The sequence below is a fragment of the Canis lupus genome, chromosome 14, assembly GCF_048164855.1.
Source record: "Canis lupus baileyi chromosome 14, mCanLup2.hap1, whole genome shotgun sequence".
In the NCBI taxonomy this organism is placed as follows: domain Eukaryota; kingdom Metazoa; phylum Chordata; class Mammalia; order Carnivora; family Canidae; genus Canis; species Canis lupus.
The window spans coordinates 40,355,724-40,370,640 of NC_132851.1; the positions used below are offsets into that span (position 1 = coordinate 40,355,724).

The window sequence follows — 14,917 nt, forward strand, 5'->3', positions numbered from 1 at the left end:
CCACCTGCTCCCTCGCGGGACCCTCCAGCGAGGGCAGCTGGTGCCTGTCCTCCGCGCCTACTGGCCGAATGAATCCTCTCGCATACCCACGTTGTTCACTTCCTTTCTCATAATGGGGTCAACTGAGCTAAATGCAGAGCCAGGCGGATTCTCGAATCTCCCATTCAGCATTTCCATTGTAGTTTGGTGATAAATTCTGCTGTGAGCCTTTAAGAGGAAAGCCAAACTGAAAAGTTAATTAAAGATAAAAATGGATGCTGTCAACTTCACTGCTGAAATTACATGCGTTTTCACAGATTAAAGCAAAAAAAAAAAAAAAAAAGCAAGTATTGATAGGGTATTAAAATTCAGTCCTTCAAAAGAAATAGTATAAGAATAAAAGGTCCTTTTTAAGGGCTATTTTTCAATGACTGTAATCAAAATGTAAAAGGGCAGACATATTTTAATGTACAAAGCTTTAAGAAAGAAAATTAATTGGCCATATTTTTACTAGATTGTAATAGCTAAGTAGTAGTGCATAAAATCATATCACAAAAATATAAACCATATATATAAGTGAGCTGTCTCACTGGACTTTAATAATAGCATATATATACCGCAAGGTCACAGACCCAATTACCAAGAGAAAAACACAAGTGAACAAGGAAATGGCAATTCGCTACAGAGCAAGTTATCACGTATCCTGGACAAATATCAGCTCTGGTTACAAATAAAGATACCGTTTTTCCACTTAAAAGTGCAGTGCAATGACCCATGCCCCTAAATGTCCAAAGATTTTACACCTGGGAGTGATGAATCCTTGTGAGTTTTTCTGTTAAAACAAATAATTCAAAAGGAGAGATCTTATTTAAATCTTAATGCACACAGTGGTAGTTACACGGAAGTTCTATGTATGTTAATTATCTTGAGTGTAGTGATGTCACAACGTGCACATGTATTAAACATCAAGTTGTGCATCTTAGACACTATTTTTATGTCAGTGCTATCTCAGTAAAGCTGCTAAAACAGGAATTTCTACAGTAAAAAAAGACATGGATTTTTTCAGATTTGCAATTACTTAATATGTAAAAGCTCAACATTTGTACTAAGTGAACACAACAATATTTATATATAAATATTTATTGCATTAAGTGACCTCTTCTTCATAGATGGCACACTAGTATAAATTTACAAAAGAAATTTATGCCTGTGTTTTAATATCTGCAAGACATTAAATTGTAAATGTTCTGTGCAAAAGGTATAATTTAAGTATTCTTATCAAACATAAAACCAGCACGTCACTCACTTTCTATTCTGGAACTGAGAGATATTTATAGATACTGCTACATACATCAAAAGTAAGTTCAAAGGACAGATTATCCTGCAGGTACAGACCACAGATGCTCCAGAAATACGTGGCTGCACACCAAGCAGAACTGCCATCTTAGAATTTGATTAAATGATTGCCAATTTAATTGTTCCAGATTATTCCCACTCCAATCAAGGGATATGATGAAATTCTGAAACTCAAACGCATACAAAAAATTCAAAATTAAGTATATTTCACTTCCATTTGTAATTTGTACACTGGCGTATAAAGCTTCTAAGGAAGGGAGGGCTAAATGGAACCAAACTGGAGCTGTTTCTTTCATACGTTTGGGAATCTGCTCTAATTATCCAGTCTAATTGACTTAGCAAGGGTTCTCATCCAGCTTCAGTTCCTGTGCAATACTAATTGATGTTGAGTGTTTTATATGGACAAGAAGCAAAACCAGAGGAGATCTTCCAGCAATACAAAAAAGTTCCCTCTGAGGGTTAGAGTAATATATGGCATTGATTGTCCAGAAAATTGATTATCTTGAACCTAATCTAGGCCACCTGATCCAAGTCTCTGAAAATTGGAAATCATTTGGTAACGTCCAGTTCTACATCTGTCTCACCTGAGATGCACTCTTTCCTTGCTCTTCTAGAACGCGCCTGAAGAATTGCAGGTGTTTTCAGGTTTTTGAAAGCTAAAGAATGCACGAAGCCACCTGCGTGCCAAAGGAGATCTTGGTCCTTGATTCCATGTGACCTTCTTGCCATCCGTGAACCAGAGCTGAACTTGCCTGCTGGCGTGGGATGCACAACTGAACCCCCCCGCCCCCCCAGCACCCCCCTCCCGTGCACAGCAATGGCGGCACAGCGGGAAGCTCCTAGCCTTTGGTCTTGGATGTCAAATAAACAGGAGTTCGATTCTCACTGTCCCTTCCGGCCACAGGCCCAGTTCTCGGAGGGGGAAGGTGACAAGACAGAAATGTCCCTGCTTTCAGGGAACTCACTGCGAGGGAGGAAGGCACAAAATAAACAAGGTAGTTTCAGAATTCGCTAGGAATTCTTGGGGAGGGAAGTCGGAAGTGATGGGGGGCTGAGCTAGGAGGCAGAGAGAGCCTGGTGAGGAAGGCAGAGGGGCTGCAACCCACACTCTGTAAGGTCACCGCCCGCGAGAGGCCGCAAGGGAGAAGCCCACGCCGTCTGCTCCAAGGGTGATGGTTTCCGCTCTGTCCTGGAGAGAGAGGGCTTTCTACGGCTTCAGGATATTTTTGGAAAACGAGGAGAAAATGTAACATTAGTTTCTTCTTTAAAACTTTTTAAACAGATGGCCCGTGACGCACCCAATCCGCGCGGAGCCCTCCTCAGCCATTGGGGGGGGGGGGTCCCCGGCGGACTCGGAGCAAGATCGCGGGCGATGTTTATTTAACCTGTTGTGTGTTTTCCAAAGTGAGCACACGCTGCTTCATCATCAGAAAAAGGAAGTTACTGGATTGCTCAGGATTCAGGAGACAATTTACCCAGGAGTCTCCCACTCTGTAGGATTCAGAGTTTTCAGAGAATGTTCTTACATAAGGCTCTGGATGCAGAATCAAAGGCGCAGCCTGGCCTCCCAGGGTTAGCAGCAAGGCGCCCGACAGTCTTCCCGAAGACACGAAGGGAATCAAAAGTCCCGTCCAACCATGAGACCTGCTTCAGCGGTAACACACAAGTCCACGTGCCCTCAGGAGTCAGTCCGGGTTCCACTTATGCTGGGCTCTTAGGAGAACACGGGAGAGTAGACTCTTTAAAATATGAATCACTGATATGGACGTCTGGCACAAAGGTGGATTAGAAATAAACCAAGTTAGGACCCAGCGATTCCACGGGCACACACCCAAGGGAAGTGAGAGCCTGAGTCCACGCAGTACGGGACACGTAGCAGCGCCGCTCACAACAGCCCCCAACGGAAACCACCCTCGTGCCACCAACCCGTGAGCGACCGGTGCTCTCAGATCACAACGCGGCGTTACTCTGCAACCAAAGGCTTCCTGGCGCTTTCTGGTCCAGGAGGCCGTGGGCTGCCGGCACGCACTAGGGTGACGGGCAACGCCAGGCTGCAGGTGCAGGCACTGCAGCTCCCCACGTGTCCCCAGGGGCAAACCTGCAGGAAAGGGAGCCCTGGAGGCTGGGAGGCTTGGCGTGGGCGAAGGGGCACAGGGTTGGTTTGGGTGATGGCAACGCTCTGAAGCCGGGGTGTTGGCTGCGCAGCCGCGTGAGCAAACCATAACCGCCGAACCGTGTGCTCTGAACAGGCGCACTGCATGGTACGTAATCATGTATCGGCAAAGCGGTCACTAAAATAAGGAAGTAACGACTTCATTTTATCTAATTCTGAATTCATTCAAGAAAACTAGTCTGAAAGACAGAATTAAAGTCGCATTAATTTAAATACTTTAAAAAATACATGCCAGGCATATTATTTTTATATTTTTTCCAGTGACATTACATTCAGTGTGATGCACGTCCCTACGCCGCCCGGTGCTCGGTAGGGCAGGTGCCCTCCTTCCTCCCCGTCACCTGTTCCCCCCACGTCACCTCCTCCCTGGTGACCAGGATGGTGTTCTCTGCGTTCAGTCTGTTTCTCGGGTTCTCAGTTTTGCTTATTTTGTATCTTGAATTCCACATACGAGTGAAACCATGTGGCATCTGTCTTTTTCCGACTTACTTCACTCGGCATAATACTCCCCAGCTCCTTCCCTGACATTTCAAGGGAAAGATGTCCTTATTTTTGACGGCTGAGTAACACCCCATGGTGTATACAAATCACAGCTTTATTGGGCTGCTTCCAGTTTGGCTATTGTTGAAAATGCTGCTATAAATATCACGGTGCACGGATCCTTTCAAGCTAGGGTCTCTGTATAGGATGTTTATGTACTTTGGCGTGGGGAGTATCTCGGTACGTGTGATGCTGACACGAGGAGGCTTGGACACGGGTGCCAAGGCCTCCTACGTGGCTGCTCTAAGCGCGGTTGCAGGAAGGTGGGCAAGGAGATGGGCAGACGGAGAACGGATGCAGATGAAGACCATCTGGAAGGAAAAGGGGAACACGCAGTCTGACGTGGGTCCCCTCCTGGGGGCCGTGCACTCTACGGGGCTCTTCCCACCAGCACAGAACGGAGGATAGCAGACGTCATGCCGACCTGGGTGGAGGCCCTGGTCCTGCTCTCCTGCTCCTTCCCCTTCCTCCCATCGCTGCAGCCCCCACCTGGCTCTTCCCACCTGCTCCAGCTCCTGGACTTGTTTCTCTCATTCACTCAGACCTGGGGTGCCTGGGGGTCTCTTGACCTTGGCTCAGGTCATGGCCTCAGGGCTGTGGGATCGAGTCCCGCATGGGGCTCCATGCTCAGCGGGGAGTCTGCTTCTCCCTCCATCCCTTCCCCTGCTCGTGCTGGCTCTCAAACAAAATCATTAAAAGAAAAAAAAAAACCCTCCGTGTCTTCTGCACTGCACGGGGCAGAGACCACAGACCTGCAAAGCGGCTGGGCCGCCCGGTGTACACTCCCGCGCTCACAGCACTGGCCCTCGGCCCTTGCCCCGGCCCAGGCTCAGGCAGCTGGCCACGGCGGGCGCAGCGCTTGCACGTCAGCAAGGAGCTGACTACAGCCCTCCCGCCTGCACAGCTGCACGTTAACCTGAGGACAGATCTTACACCTAAAATTACCAGGAACGTGGTAAAAAGGAACAGAAATCAATCTACTTTGATATTTTTTCAGAACGTGGAATATTTTTGCAGTTAACACAAGTGCTTCCACTGACCTTTCAAAGTGCTAGACTGGAGAAACTCGAGTCTTGCTTATTTTCTGATGAAAAAAGTCTGGAGTAAATCATACACCGGAACACAGGATTTCTCCCCCATGGTTCAGTTTTTAAAACTCCCCCCCAAATGACATCAACTCAAGGTTTAAAGCAGTGCGCCCCCCCACCCCCATGCTCCTGCCGCACCCGGCGCTAGAGGAAGGGCCGTGTTCTACATCCAGGCCGCTGAGCAGGTGAGCAGGTGGCCCTGGGCGGAGATCGCGGCCGTTGGTCGGAGCTCACCTGGGCCCTCGCCGCCAGGAGGAACCAGGTAGAGGGGCCCCACCCCTCACTTTTCCCACAGCGTGAAGTCATTTTAGTAAAAGGGTGAGCAGGACCCACTGGCTTAGTGGACTGCATGATGCTTATCTGGGGGGGAATTCAAGGCCCCCGTGGGGTGGAGAGCTGACTTAAAAATAATGTCTTAAGCCACCTGGGTGGCTCAGGGGGTTAAGTGTCTGCCTTCAGCTCAGGCCACGATCTCAGGGTCCCGGGATCGAGTCCCGTGTCGGGCTCCCTGCTCGGCAGTGAGTCTGCTTCTCCCTCTCCCTCTGCGGCTTCCCCCCGTGTGCTCTCTCTCAAATAAATACATTAAAAATCTTTTTTTAAAAATTAATAAATCTAGGATAAAGATATGTTGAGATTTTTCCATCATTAGGGGGAATCTGAATACTTGCTCCAGATGTGGTTAAAATGCACGAGGCTCTCATCCCCCACAGCTCCTGTGGTTGTTATAACTTCAGGAAAATGCTGACGGGGGCTGGCGGGGGGGTCGGAATATAGGAAACCCACCAGTGGTACTGACCTGGGAGGAAAGGGGGTACCTGAGGTCGTGGCTCCAGCAGACCAGGGCCATTTACTCACTCCTCAATACGTGAAGCCTGGGGCAGGCCCGTTTCCGTTGCTGATGCCGGGTCGGGGCTCCAGTCCCTGCCCTGGAAGTCTGCGCCCAGTGGTGTAGACGGAGGGTAAGCGTGCGGTGGGGAGGGTGGCTTGGAGGAGGAGCCACAGGGTAGAGACCAGGGAAGGGCTGTCAAGGCAGGGGGATGGGAGGTGGGCTGTGAGAAGGAACAAGCCGTCCTCCCTCCCTCAGCATGCAGGCGGCCAGGGCCGGGCCTGGGAGGCCAGTGTGGGGGGAGTGGCATCCACGGAGCAGGGCGACAGCAGGGCCGGCCTCCCCTGGGGTGCTCCCTCTGGCTGCTGTGCTGTGGGCGGACTGGGGGGAGACCAGGCGTGAGACCGCGCTGGCCGATGGTGGGGCCAGCGAGGCCCGTGGACGTACTAGCTCCCTTCTCCGTCTCCCTCCTGCACCTGCAGGCTGGCTGGCCACCCATGTCCACACCCGCGGACAGCGCCCTCGTGGTCACGGTGGACGTGTAGACGCAGCTGTGACACCTGAGCCACCTGGGGATCTGCCTGCTTCAGCTCCTTTTCTCGGCCTGTTTGTGCCAATTTGTCACATCACTGTGCTTTGCTGACCCTGCCGTCACAGTCCATGAGGGCAAGGCCGTGCTACCCAACAGGAGAGGGGGGACGCTGGGCACTGGAGAAGCTGGCGCGTCCAGGGTCGGCCATGAGATTACCGGATCAACATCCATCACACACAGAACACAGAACAGGTCACGTACGGACTGGGTGATCCGAGCCCGCTCATGGGCACTACCGAGGCCAACCTGGCCCCCCCACCGAGAGCTGTGCAGCACCTGCCCGTTCCTGGGGATGACACGGTCCCCGGGGCGGCCACGGCCAGCTGCCCACAGTGATGGGGTCCTTGGATTTAGAAGGCATACATCAGACGGGCCAGAGAACACCGAGGCAGGACCAGCAGCCGTGGGGGAGCCGCCCCGGATGTCTCACGAGCTCCGCGTGGTCCTCGTGTGTCCGCAGGGCTGACAAGCACCCGGGGGGCTGCACAGCACCCATGGCCGGGCTGCGGGGGGCAGGGGGCTCCCTGGCACGGGGTCAGGGCACCCGGTGGTGGTGGACGGCATGTGAGCAGTGAGCGCCCTCTCGTCATAGCTCCTCTGCTGTCCTCCCTGGTTCCACTCTTCCTCCGGCCTGGCCCTCGCCCCCCCACCCCCCCTGCTCAGACCAGTCCCTGCAGACAGAGCTGCCCGGGGCCCCTGCAGCCTGAGGAAGGGCCCCTGAGCTCGGAGTGGGGGTCTCGGCCTGACCGCCCCATGAGCCCACCTGAGCAGAGGGGCAGAACCCAGGGGGCAGGCCGTGCACACAGATGTGACAGGGACACATGGGGTCAGGGCACAGCCTCGGACGCCGGCTGGTGGCCACACGGGGTTTCCCGAGTCGCCTCACACTCTGCCAACAACTCACAGACGTGCTCATGTCTGGTATGAACCCCGTGGCCGCCACCGGCCGGCAGCACCAGGACGGGGAGGATCCTGCGTCCCTGCACTTGACCCTGTGGGACCCCCCGTAAGCAGGGCCCCCTCACGACAGTCATGGCTCCTGCCCCAGACGCCCCCCTTCACCATGGCCGTTCTTTCCAAGTTTTATTACCAACACAGGGAGGGACGAGCGCGTCCACTACGACCGAGCGTCACTACAAGACTCAACCGGACAGAGACGGCAGGCCTGCGCTGGTGCCCGCCCCAGTCTGCCCACCGGGCGAGGGAGGCCGGGCAGCGGGCACACGGCCCCGGAGCCGCCAGAGTCCAGGGTTCTCCTCCTATTTCTCCTTCTCTTTCTGCTCTTTTTCTTTCTTCTCTCGCTCCGCTTTCGCTTCTTCCTCCTCGTGGTTCTTGATCAGCTGCTCCACTTCCTTCTGCTTCAGGACCCTGATGACCGTCTTCCCGTTCTCTCTTGTCAGGGTGGCAATCTCCACTGCAAGTGAGTGCAAGCCTACGTTATGGGCGGGCACCTTGCCAACGGCTCCCCAGCCCAGGCGCCCGCTGCCAGCTGTGCCGCTGCTCCCGGGGACACGCGGGGGGGTGGGGGGGGAGGCTCGCACACGTACGCTCACGCATACTCTTGCACAAGTACTCCTGTGGGAGCTCTCACGTGTCCTGACAGCGACAGAGCACCTTCCATCCTGTGACGTTCCTGTCGACTCTCCTAAGTGTCCTCCTCACCCCCCGCAACCTTCCCACTCGCCCTTTGCCACTGTCACCAACCACTGGCTCTAGCTGGCCGGCCATTAGCTGCGATGACCAGAAGGCACCTCCACGTCCCTGTTGGAGCCCCTGGAGGTACAGTCAGAGTCGCTAACCCGTAATCACATTCATTGTTCACGGACCATTGAAAACTCTTCAAAACATAGGTATAAAAAGATCTTTCCAGGACCAAAGGCAAGAAAAGTAAACTGATACCAAAGGAGGGATTTTTGAGCAGGAGAAACCACAGAGGGCAGTCCGCAAGTAGACTGCATTTTCTAAGGACACCAGGAGCTTAATTATGCTAAACTGAATCAATCTATTAATTTACCACAATTTTTGAAAAATCCTTATTTAGAAATACTGTTTTATATGATCACATGACTTACGCTAAATAAAGTATTTAAAACTGCAAACATGGGATAACATAAGAGACCAGTGGATTCAAAAGAACAGAGAACATCACGACTCCTGCAAAGGTCGTCTCTGGATGAAGTACACCATCACCATCGTATGCAAACACACACACACACACACCAGGCGGCCGAGGAGCTGGTCAGTTACATACTAAAAGTATCTGCTTCAAACAGGTCAGTGAGCACCGAGAAGACTCTGGCCTAAGTCCTTGCGCTCAGAGGGTAGTATGGGCTTACGGTCAGGCCCAGGACCCCACGAGCCCGCGCATCCTCCCTCAGGAATAGGTTAAGGCCACTCAATCGCTCTCTCACTCAAGTGAGCCAAAGGGAGGAGTGGACACCAATTACCTTTTTCAGCCGAGAGTTTACTCACATCCATGGTCTTGTTTAGGACTTTGATAGCTAAAGCAAGTGCGGACTTCAGAGTCATTTCTCCTTCTTTGTAGTCTTGTTTTAACATCGACACCGCTGCCTATGAAACATAAAGGAGAATAAAAAAAAGAGTTTCCTTTAAATTTCTAGAACATGGATGGGTCAGAATAATAATGGCTGAACCACCGTGGGCACTGTAACCAATACCCACACTTCTAAGGGCAGGGAGGGCAGATGGGATGACAAGGGGGTTGTCGCTCTATGAACGGGATCTGTAACCTGACCTCCCCAGGCCTGCAAGGGGCCCATCACATAAGTCAAAGGGTCTGAGAACTAGGATGTAAAAAATAATTACATCCCATTTCCAAAACTTCCCACTGAAAATCAGCACTTCCTTTATTAAAGTTCCTTTATAAACGTAGACAGTAAGTCCCAGTAGTATTAGCAGTGCCTGTGACTTCGTTACCAACAGAAATCCAATGTTTTCACATCACAGTAAGGGTGCGGCAGCTATTCTAGAACAGTTTATACTCATGGCTACTTCAAAATTATGGGGGTTACTAGATCTTTTGGCAGATTTTATAGCAACCCCCAAAATACTCACAGCACTATTGTTTCCGATGCACGTGGCTTTCCATCCTCCATAATTCCCACTAGGGTCACTCTGATAGAGCTGAAAGCCATAGTGCTTGTCCCAGCCGATGTAAAGCAATGAAACACCAAAGGGACGTTTTCCTTTAACAGCAACGACAAACAACGTATCAGCCATCTGAATCCCGTATCACTATGGTTACCTGAGCCCACGAGCAGGACCAAAGCGTCCTCTGTGAAGTTAAGCATTCATAAACTGCTTCGTTTTCTGAACGCCACAGCTAAGCTCCAGCCAAAATTCCACTTTTGTCTCTAGGATTTGGACGCAGCCAAGAAAGAGAATAAAGACACAGAGGACCAGTGCTGAATTTCATTATTATGTAAAATGCAATTTGTTTCCAGATTTGAAAATGGCATTATGGCCTTCCAGCATCTATTAATAAAACATAGGACAATCTACATAGTGGAAGCCAGTAAATTGGTGAAGCAGGGATTTATGTGAAGTATTTTCTCATTTCATTTTCAATTTCTTTTTATTATCTCAAAAAGGTTATGATTCATAAGGTGGTTTAACTTTTTGGAATACAATGTTCAAAAAATTCAGTACCTCCAAACTGTGTATAGGCTTGTTTGATATCACACAGTGCTGTGACCAACTGCTCACAAGGGATTGGTTCCTGATACTGTAATAAATACCTACAATAAAGAAATTGGCATTTTAATAGACTTTTCTCTAAAACACAGACACCCCCTAAGCAAAATACCCTCTGAAAGAGATCTATGCCACAGGGACAACTCCACTGTCACCTGTAATTTGAAAAGGCGGGGAGAGTGTAGCCACAGCCTAATACCCTTAAGGTTTTATAGCTTTGGTTTAAAAAAACTTTAATTTTCAATGAATAGACTTTTTAAATGATTTATATCTTCACAGTTCTCCTCAGAAACATGGAAACTCACTCATTTATGTATCTTGCTATTTACGACCGTACCTTTGAGCAATGAGCCTCAGTTCATTCGTGAGAACGTTAGCATCAGAAGTTATGCCCGCCACGCTGCAAGCCATGTCCCTGGAGGAGAGGACAGACGTATCTGTAAGCAGGGAGAGGTCTGCCACAGGTGTTCACAAGCACTAAGGTACAAGTGCATTGTCACAAATGCACCACGATGCTCCACAGGAGCTTCACGATGACAGACTTTCAACTTGATGTCATTCCACATGAAAAATAAAGGCTCCCACAAATTCTTCAACAGATGTATTTCTCATTACCACCCTGGGCACAGGCAAGAGACAAGCACTAAAGTAGCTAAAGTGAGCCCAAGACTTGTCAACAGATGGGAAGACAGGCTGCTCCACGTCCTCCGGTATCTGAGCCCAGTGTGATGGGGGTGAAGGGGAGGGACCTGCAGGAAGGGTGTTCTATGAGTCTGCCTGGCAGCCAGGACGAGGCCGGGACCAGGGATCCCAAGGGGTCACCCCAGCGAGCCAGGAGACAGTGGCACTGTGCACAGACAGCACCCCTTGGAATGAGCCTCCCAGGAAGGGCCCGTGCCAGCTGCAAGGTCCTGCACCGCTGACTGGAACAAACGTCCCCGGGTGTACAGGGTTGGCTACACTGTTCCCCGACCTCGGGGAGGCCTGGCGTTTGGGAAGAGTCAGCAGAACTCCACAGAATTCCTGAGTAGCCATTCTGAACAAGGCTCTGAAGCCTGCCACAGGCCACTGTGCGAGTTTATATTCATTATGGTTCAAACTGCCATGACTACTCTAGCTGAGACCCAGAGAAGTTAAACAAGCAGCGTAGAGTCACACAGCTTCTAAATCAACCCAGATCTGAGTGACGACCAGCCTGGGCTCCTGTCACTTCATGATGTGGGGCCTCCACTGAGTGCTTCGTTCTGTACTTAAAAAGAGAAACATGTGGTTCCTGGGCCCCAAAGAGGTTTTAACAATAAATTAAAAGCAAAATCCCCAGAGATAAACACAAACTGTTCAATTGTACCATGTCATGGAATAGCCCTCCCGAAATACGTACAATGGCACTTATGTGAGAAAGTGAGACATTTTATACTGCCTTCCCTAAGATCTCACTTACTCATTCAGTTTATAAATTTTTTCAGAAAAAAAGACTTCATCAAGAAGCTTGTGGATGTTGCGTCTTTCTGCTGCAAGCAGAACACCATCGTTTGCTAGGATTCCCAAGCAGGTGCCTGCATGTCCAATGGCTTCCATGGCATACTCAACTTGGTACAAGCGACCTACAAGACACAAGCAGTGAGTCACCAAGCAGCAGCGCTCCTAAGGGAAGCAGTGCCAACACCGGCAGGCCACGGACAGGAGTCCCGCTTTCACCCTTCTAGGAAGCATGCGACCAACCAGGTGATCGCAATTAGTCCAAAGTACAAGAAGAACGAACAACTTAGCAAGGATTTAAAAGGAAAGTTTGTAGGCAGGGGCGCTTGGCTGGCTCAGTGAAGCATGTGATTCCTGATCTCAGGGTCGCGGCCTTATGCAGACTATAGAGATTACTTAATAAAATTTTTGATAAAGTCTATAGATTACCCCCCCCCACCCCGGTCAAATTCTAAAGAAATCTTTTTATTTGAAATATCTTAAACAATTTCCATTTTACCTTCTGGAGAAAATATGGTGGTCCTGGAGTCATATCTTCGAGACTGCAAAGGAAAAATATGGAAGTGATTCCTATCCACCAGAAGTAGGCTCCTGCAAGTCCACTAACCACCTCATAAAACAACCTGGCAGGCAAAGCTCAGTGTGTGGGAGGAAACGCATAAGGAAGAGGACACCATCCCAGCCCCTTTCCCTTCCATTCCAATTTTCTCATGCACATCTACAGATACAAACAATAGGATTTATCAGGCAACAGCTTACTGGCATGTGTATCACTCACCATGTTTTCTGAGCTTTACAGGATTCCTGTAAAAAGAGAATAAGATCATTATTAAAATGAAATTTACAATTAAGGAGCATTTTCTGACTTAAAAAAAAAAAACAAAAAAAACATTTTGTTCACTGCCTTCACACCAACACGGGGAACCCGGATCCCGTTCCCGCAGAGCTTCCTGCTGAACACCCTCTGGTATTCAGGTGAGGGAGCCAGACAGACAATTATAAAGCAATGTGGAAACAGAGGTGCTAGGGGTACAGTGGAAGAGGGATGGGGAAAAATCAAGAAGGCGGAGGCGCCTCGGCGGCACAGTGGGTTGGGCGTCTGACTTGGATTCAGGTCATGATTGCAGGGTCCCGGGATCCAGCCCCTCGTCAGGCTCCAACTGGGCGTGGAGTCCGCTTGGAACTCTCTCTCTTCCTCTGCCCCTCCTCCCCACTCGTGCATGCATGCTCTCCCTAATAAATAAATAAATCTTAAAAAAAAAAAAAAAAAAAACTAAGGGGGCGCCTGGGTGGCTCCGTGGTTGAGTGTCTGCCTTTGGCTCAGGTTGTGATCCTGGGGTCCTGGGATCGAGTTCTGTGTTGGGTTCTCCACAGGGAGCCTGCTTCTCCCTCTCACTGTGTCTCTCATGAATAAGTAAAATCTTTTAAAAAAAAAGTCAAGAAAGTGTATTTTGAGAAATAGAAAATGAGTTCAAATTAGAGATGGGTGAGGCTGAGAACCATCAGGCCTTAAGAGGAAGAGCAGGGAAGGGAGAAGCGGGGCGCAGCCCGGGTAGGGGAGAAAGCCTGCTCACAGGGTACGGAGACAGGACAGCTCAGCAGGCCAGAGACAAAATGCTAAAGCTAAAAAAATCCGAAGAAGCTGGGGAGCTAGGCAAGGGTACAGATGCCCCCAGAGCCCTGAATGCCACGTTAATGGGCTGAGGCTTTCCCAGAGTGACGGGGTCCCAACCTAGAGGTAAGAGCGGCTGTGTTAGGGTCATTACTGCTCCCGCTAAAGAAACGCTGCGGCTGGGCTCAGCGTGATTTAGCAGAGATGCCAACTGCGGACTGCAAAGCTCATTTTCCTAAAAATCCCACAATGTCAGAAATGAAGACTGGAGAGATCAGCTGGCGATCCAACCCGGAGGGGCCGGCCGGCAGACCCAAGCCCAGACCCAACCCGGAGGGGCCGGCCGGCGCAGGTCAACACCGCGAATCTTCTGTCTCGTGCACTGGGGCTCCACAGGAAGACCGTGGGCCCGAGAGCTACAGGGGCAGGTGGGCACTGACATCACCTGCGGCCGCAGAGACTGCAGGTAAGCGGTTAGGGAGCTGTTGCAACAGGCAGGGGGAAGGTCAGGGCGCCGGGCACCTGCTGGGTGCGGGTCCTCCCACGTGAACCCCAGCCCACCTGCCGACCACGACCCGGGCCCCCGGCCCGGCCCCGCCCCCTGACCCCAGCCCGGCCCCGCCCCCGGCTCCCCCGATCCGACGCGCGCACCGGCCCCAAGCCCCGCCCCAAGGCCCGCCCACAAGCCCTGCCCCCTCCGCCGACCCCAGGGCGGCCCGCCTGCCGGTGCAGAGTCACGCACCCCGGGCGCCCTGGCGGCGGCTGCAGGCCGAGCCGGCTACCACGACGCTCACGACCTGCCCAGAGGGAGGGTGGCCAAGCTTCCGCGGGCGCCCGGGGGCAGAGGCTCACCTGCGGGACACACGTAAGAGGACAGACCGACGCCGACACGCTCCTCGCGGAAGAAACCTCGCCGATACTTCCGACGCCGAGCAGCCGCTGCAAATATGGCGCCCGCGCGTGCGCAGGACACGGGGGCGGGGCCAGCGCGGACCCGGAAGTCGGGCGGCGGGGGCGGGGCCGGGGGCGGGGCGGAGCTCCCCCAGCAAGCGGACCCGGGCCTCCGCCTGTGCCGCAGTCGCTGTGCTGGGCAGCCGTCCGCGTGCCGTGGGGGTCCCAGCGGCCCGGCGTCCCCGCCCGCCCCGCCGCCCGCGCCGCCCGCGCCGCCCGCGCCGCCCCCTCCGCCCCCTCCGCGAGCCGCCCGCCGCTCCTGCCTCGCGGATCCCTGGGCGGCAGCGCGGTCTGTGGTCCTGGGCGGCGAGGCAGGGGCTCTGCGCAGGCGCTGAGCGTCCTTCCTCCTGGGGGACCTCGGAGGCGGTGCGGACGCCCTGCCTGCCCCCCGCCCCCGGCCCCCGGCCTCCCGCCTCCCGCCTCCCGCCTCCCGCGCGCTCGGGGTGAGCCCGGAACACGGCCCAGGACCCGCCCCGGGTCACGGCGTGAGGGCCCTCAGCCCTGCGGGTCACACCCCCAGGCCCCCAGCCCCACGGGTCACGCCCCCAGGCCCCCAGCCCGCGGGTCACCCCCCCCAGGCCCCCAGCCCCGCGGGTCACCCCCCCAG

General features: G+C 52.6%; 1 protein-coding gene across 1 annotated transcript; it reads right to left on the minus strand.

Annotated features, from left to right (window-relative positions):
• Window positions 1-7,624: 7,624 nt before the first annotated feature.
• Window positions 7,625-14,344, minus strand: PSMA4 (proteasome 20S subunit alpha 4). Its single transcript, XM_072775658.1, has 9 exons — window positions 14,212-14,344; window positions 12,526-12,551; window positions 12,247-12,289; window positions 11,710-11,872; window positions 10,606-10,683; window positions 10,224-10,312; window positions 9,630-9,760; window positions 9,002-9,125; window positions 7,625-7,968 (listed from the first exon to the last, which is right to left on the minus strand). The coding sequence occupies exons 2-9, from the start codon at window positions 12,526-12,528 to the stop codon at window positions 7,814-7,816; spliced, it is 786 nt and encodes a 261-aa protein (XP_072631759.1). The 5' UTR covers window positions 12,529-12,551; window positions 14,212-14,344; the 3' UTR covers window positions 7,625-7,813.
• Between the last annotated feature and the right edge of the window lie 573 nt (window positions 14,345-14,917).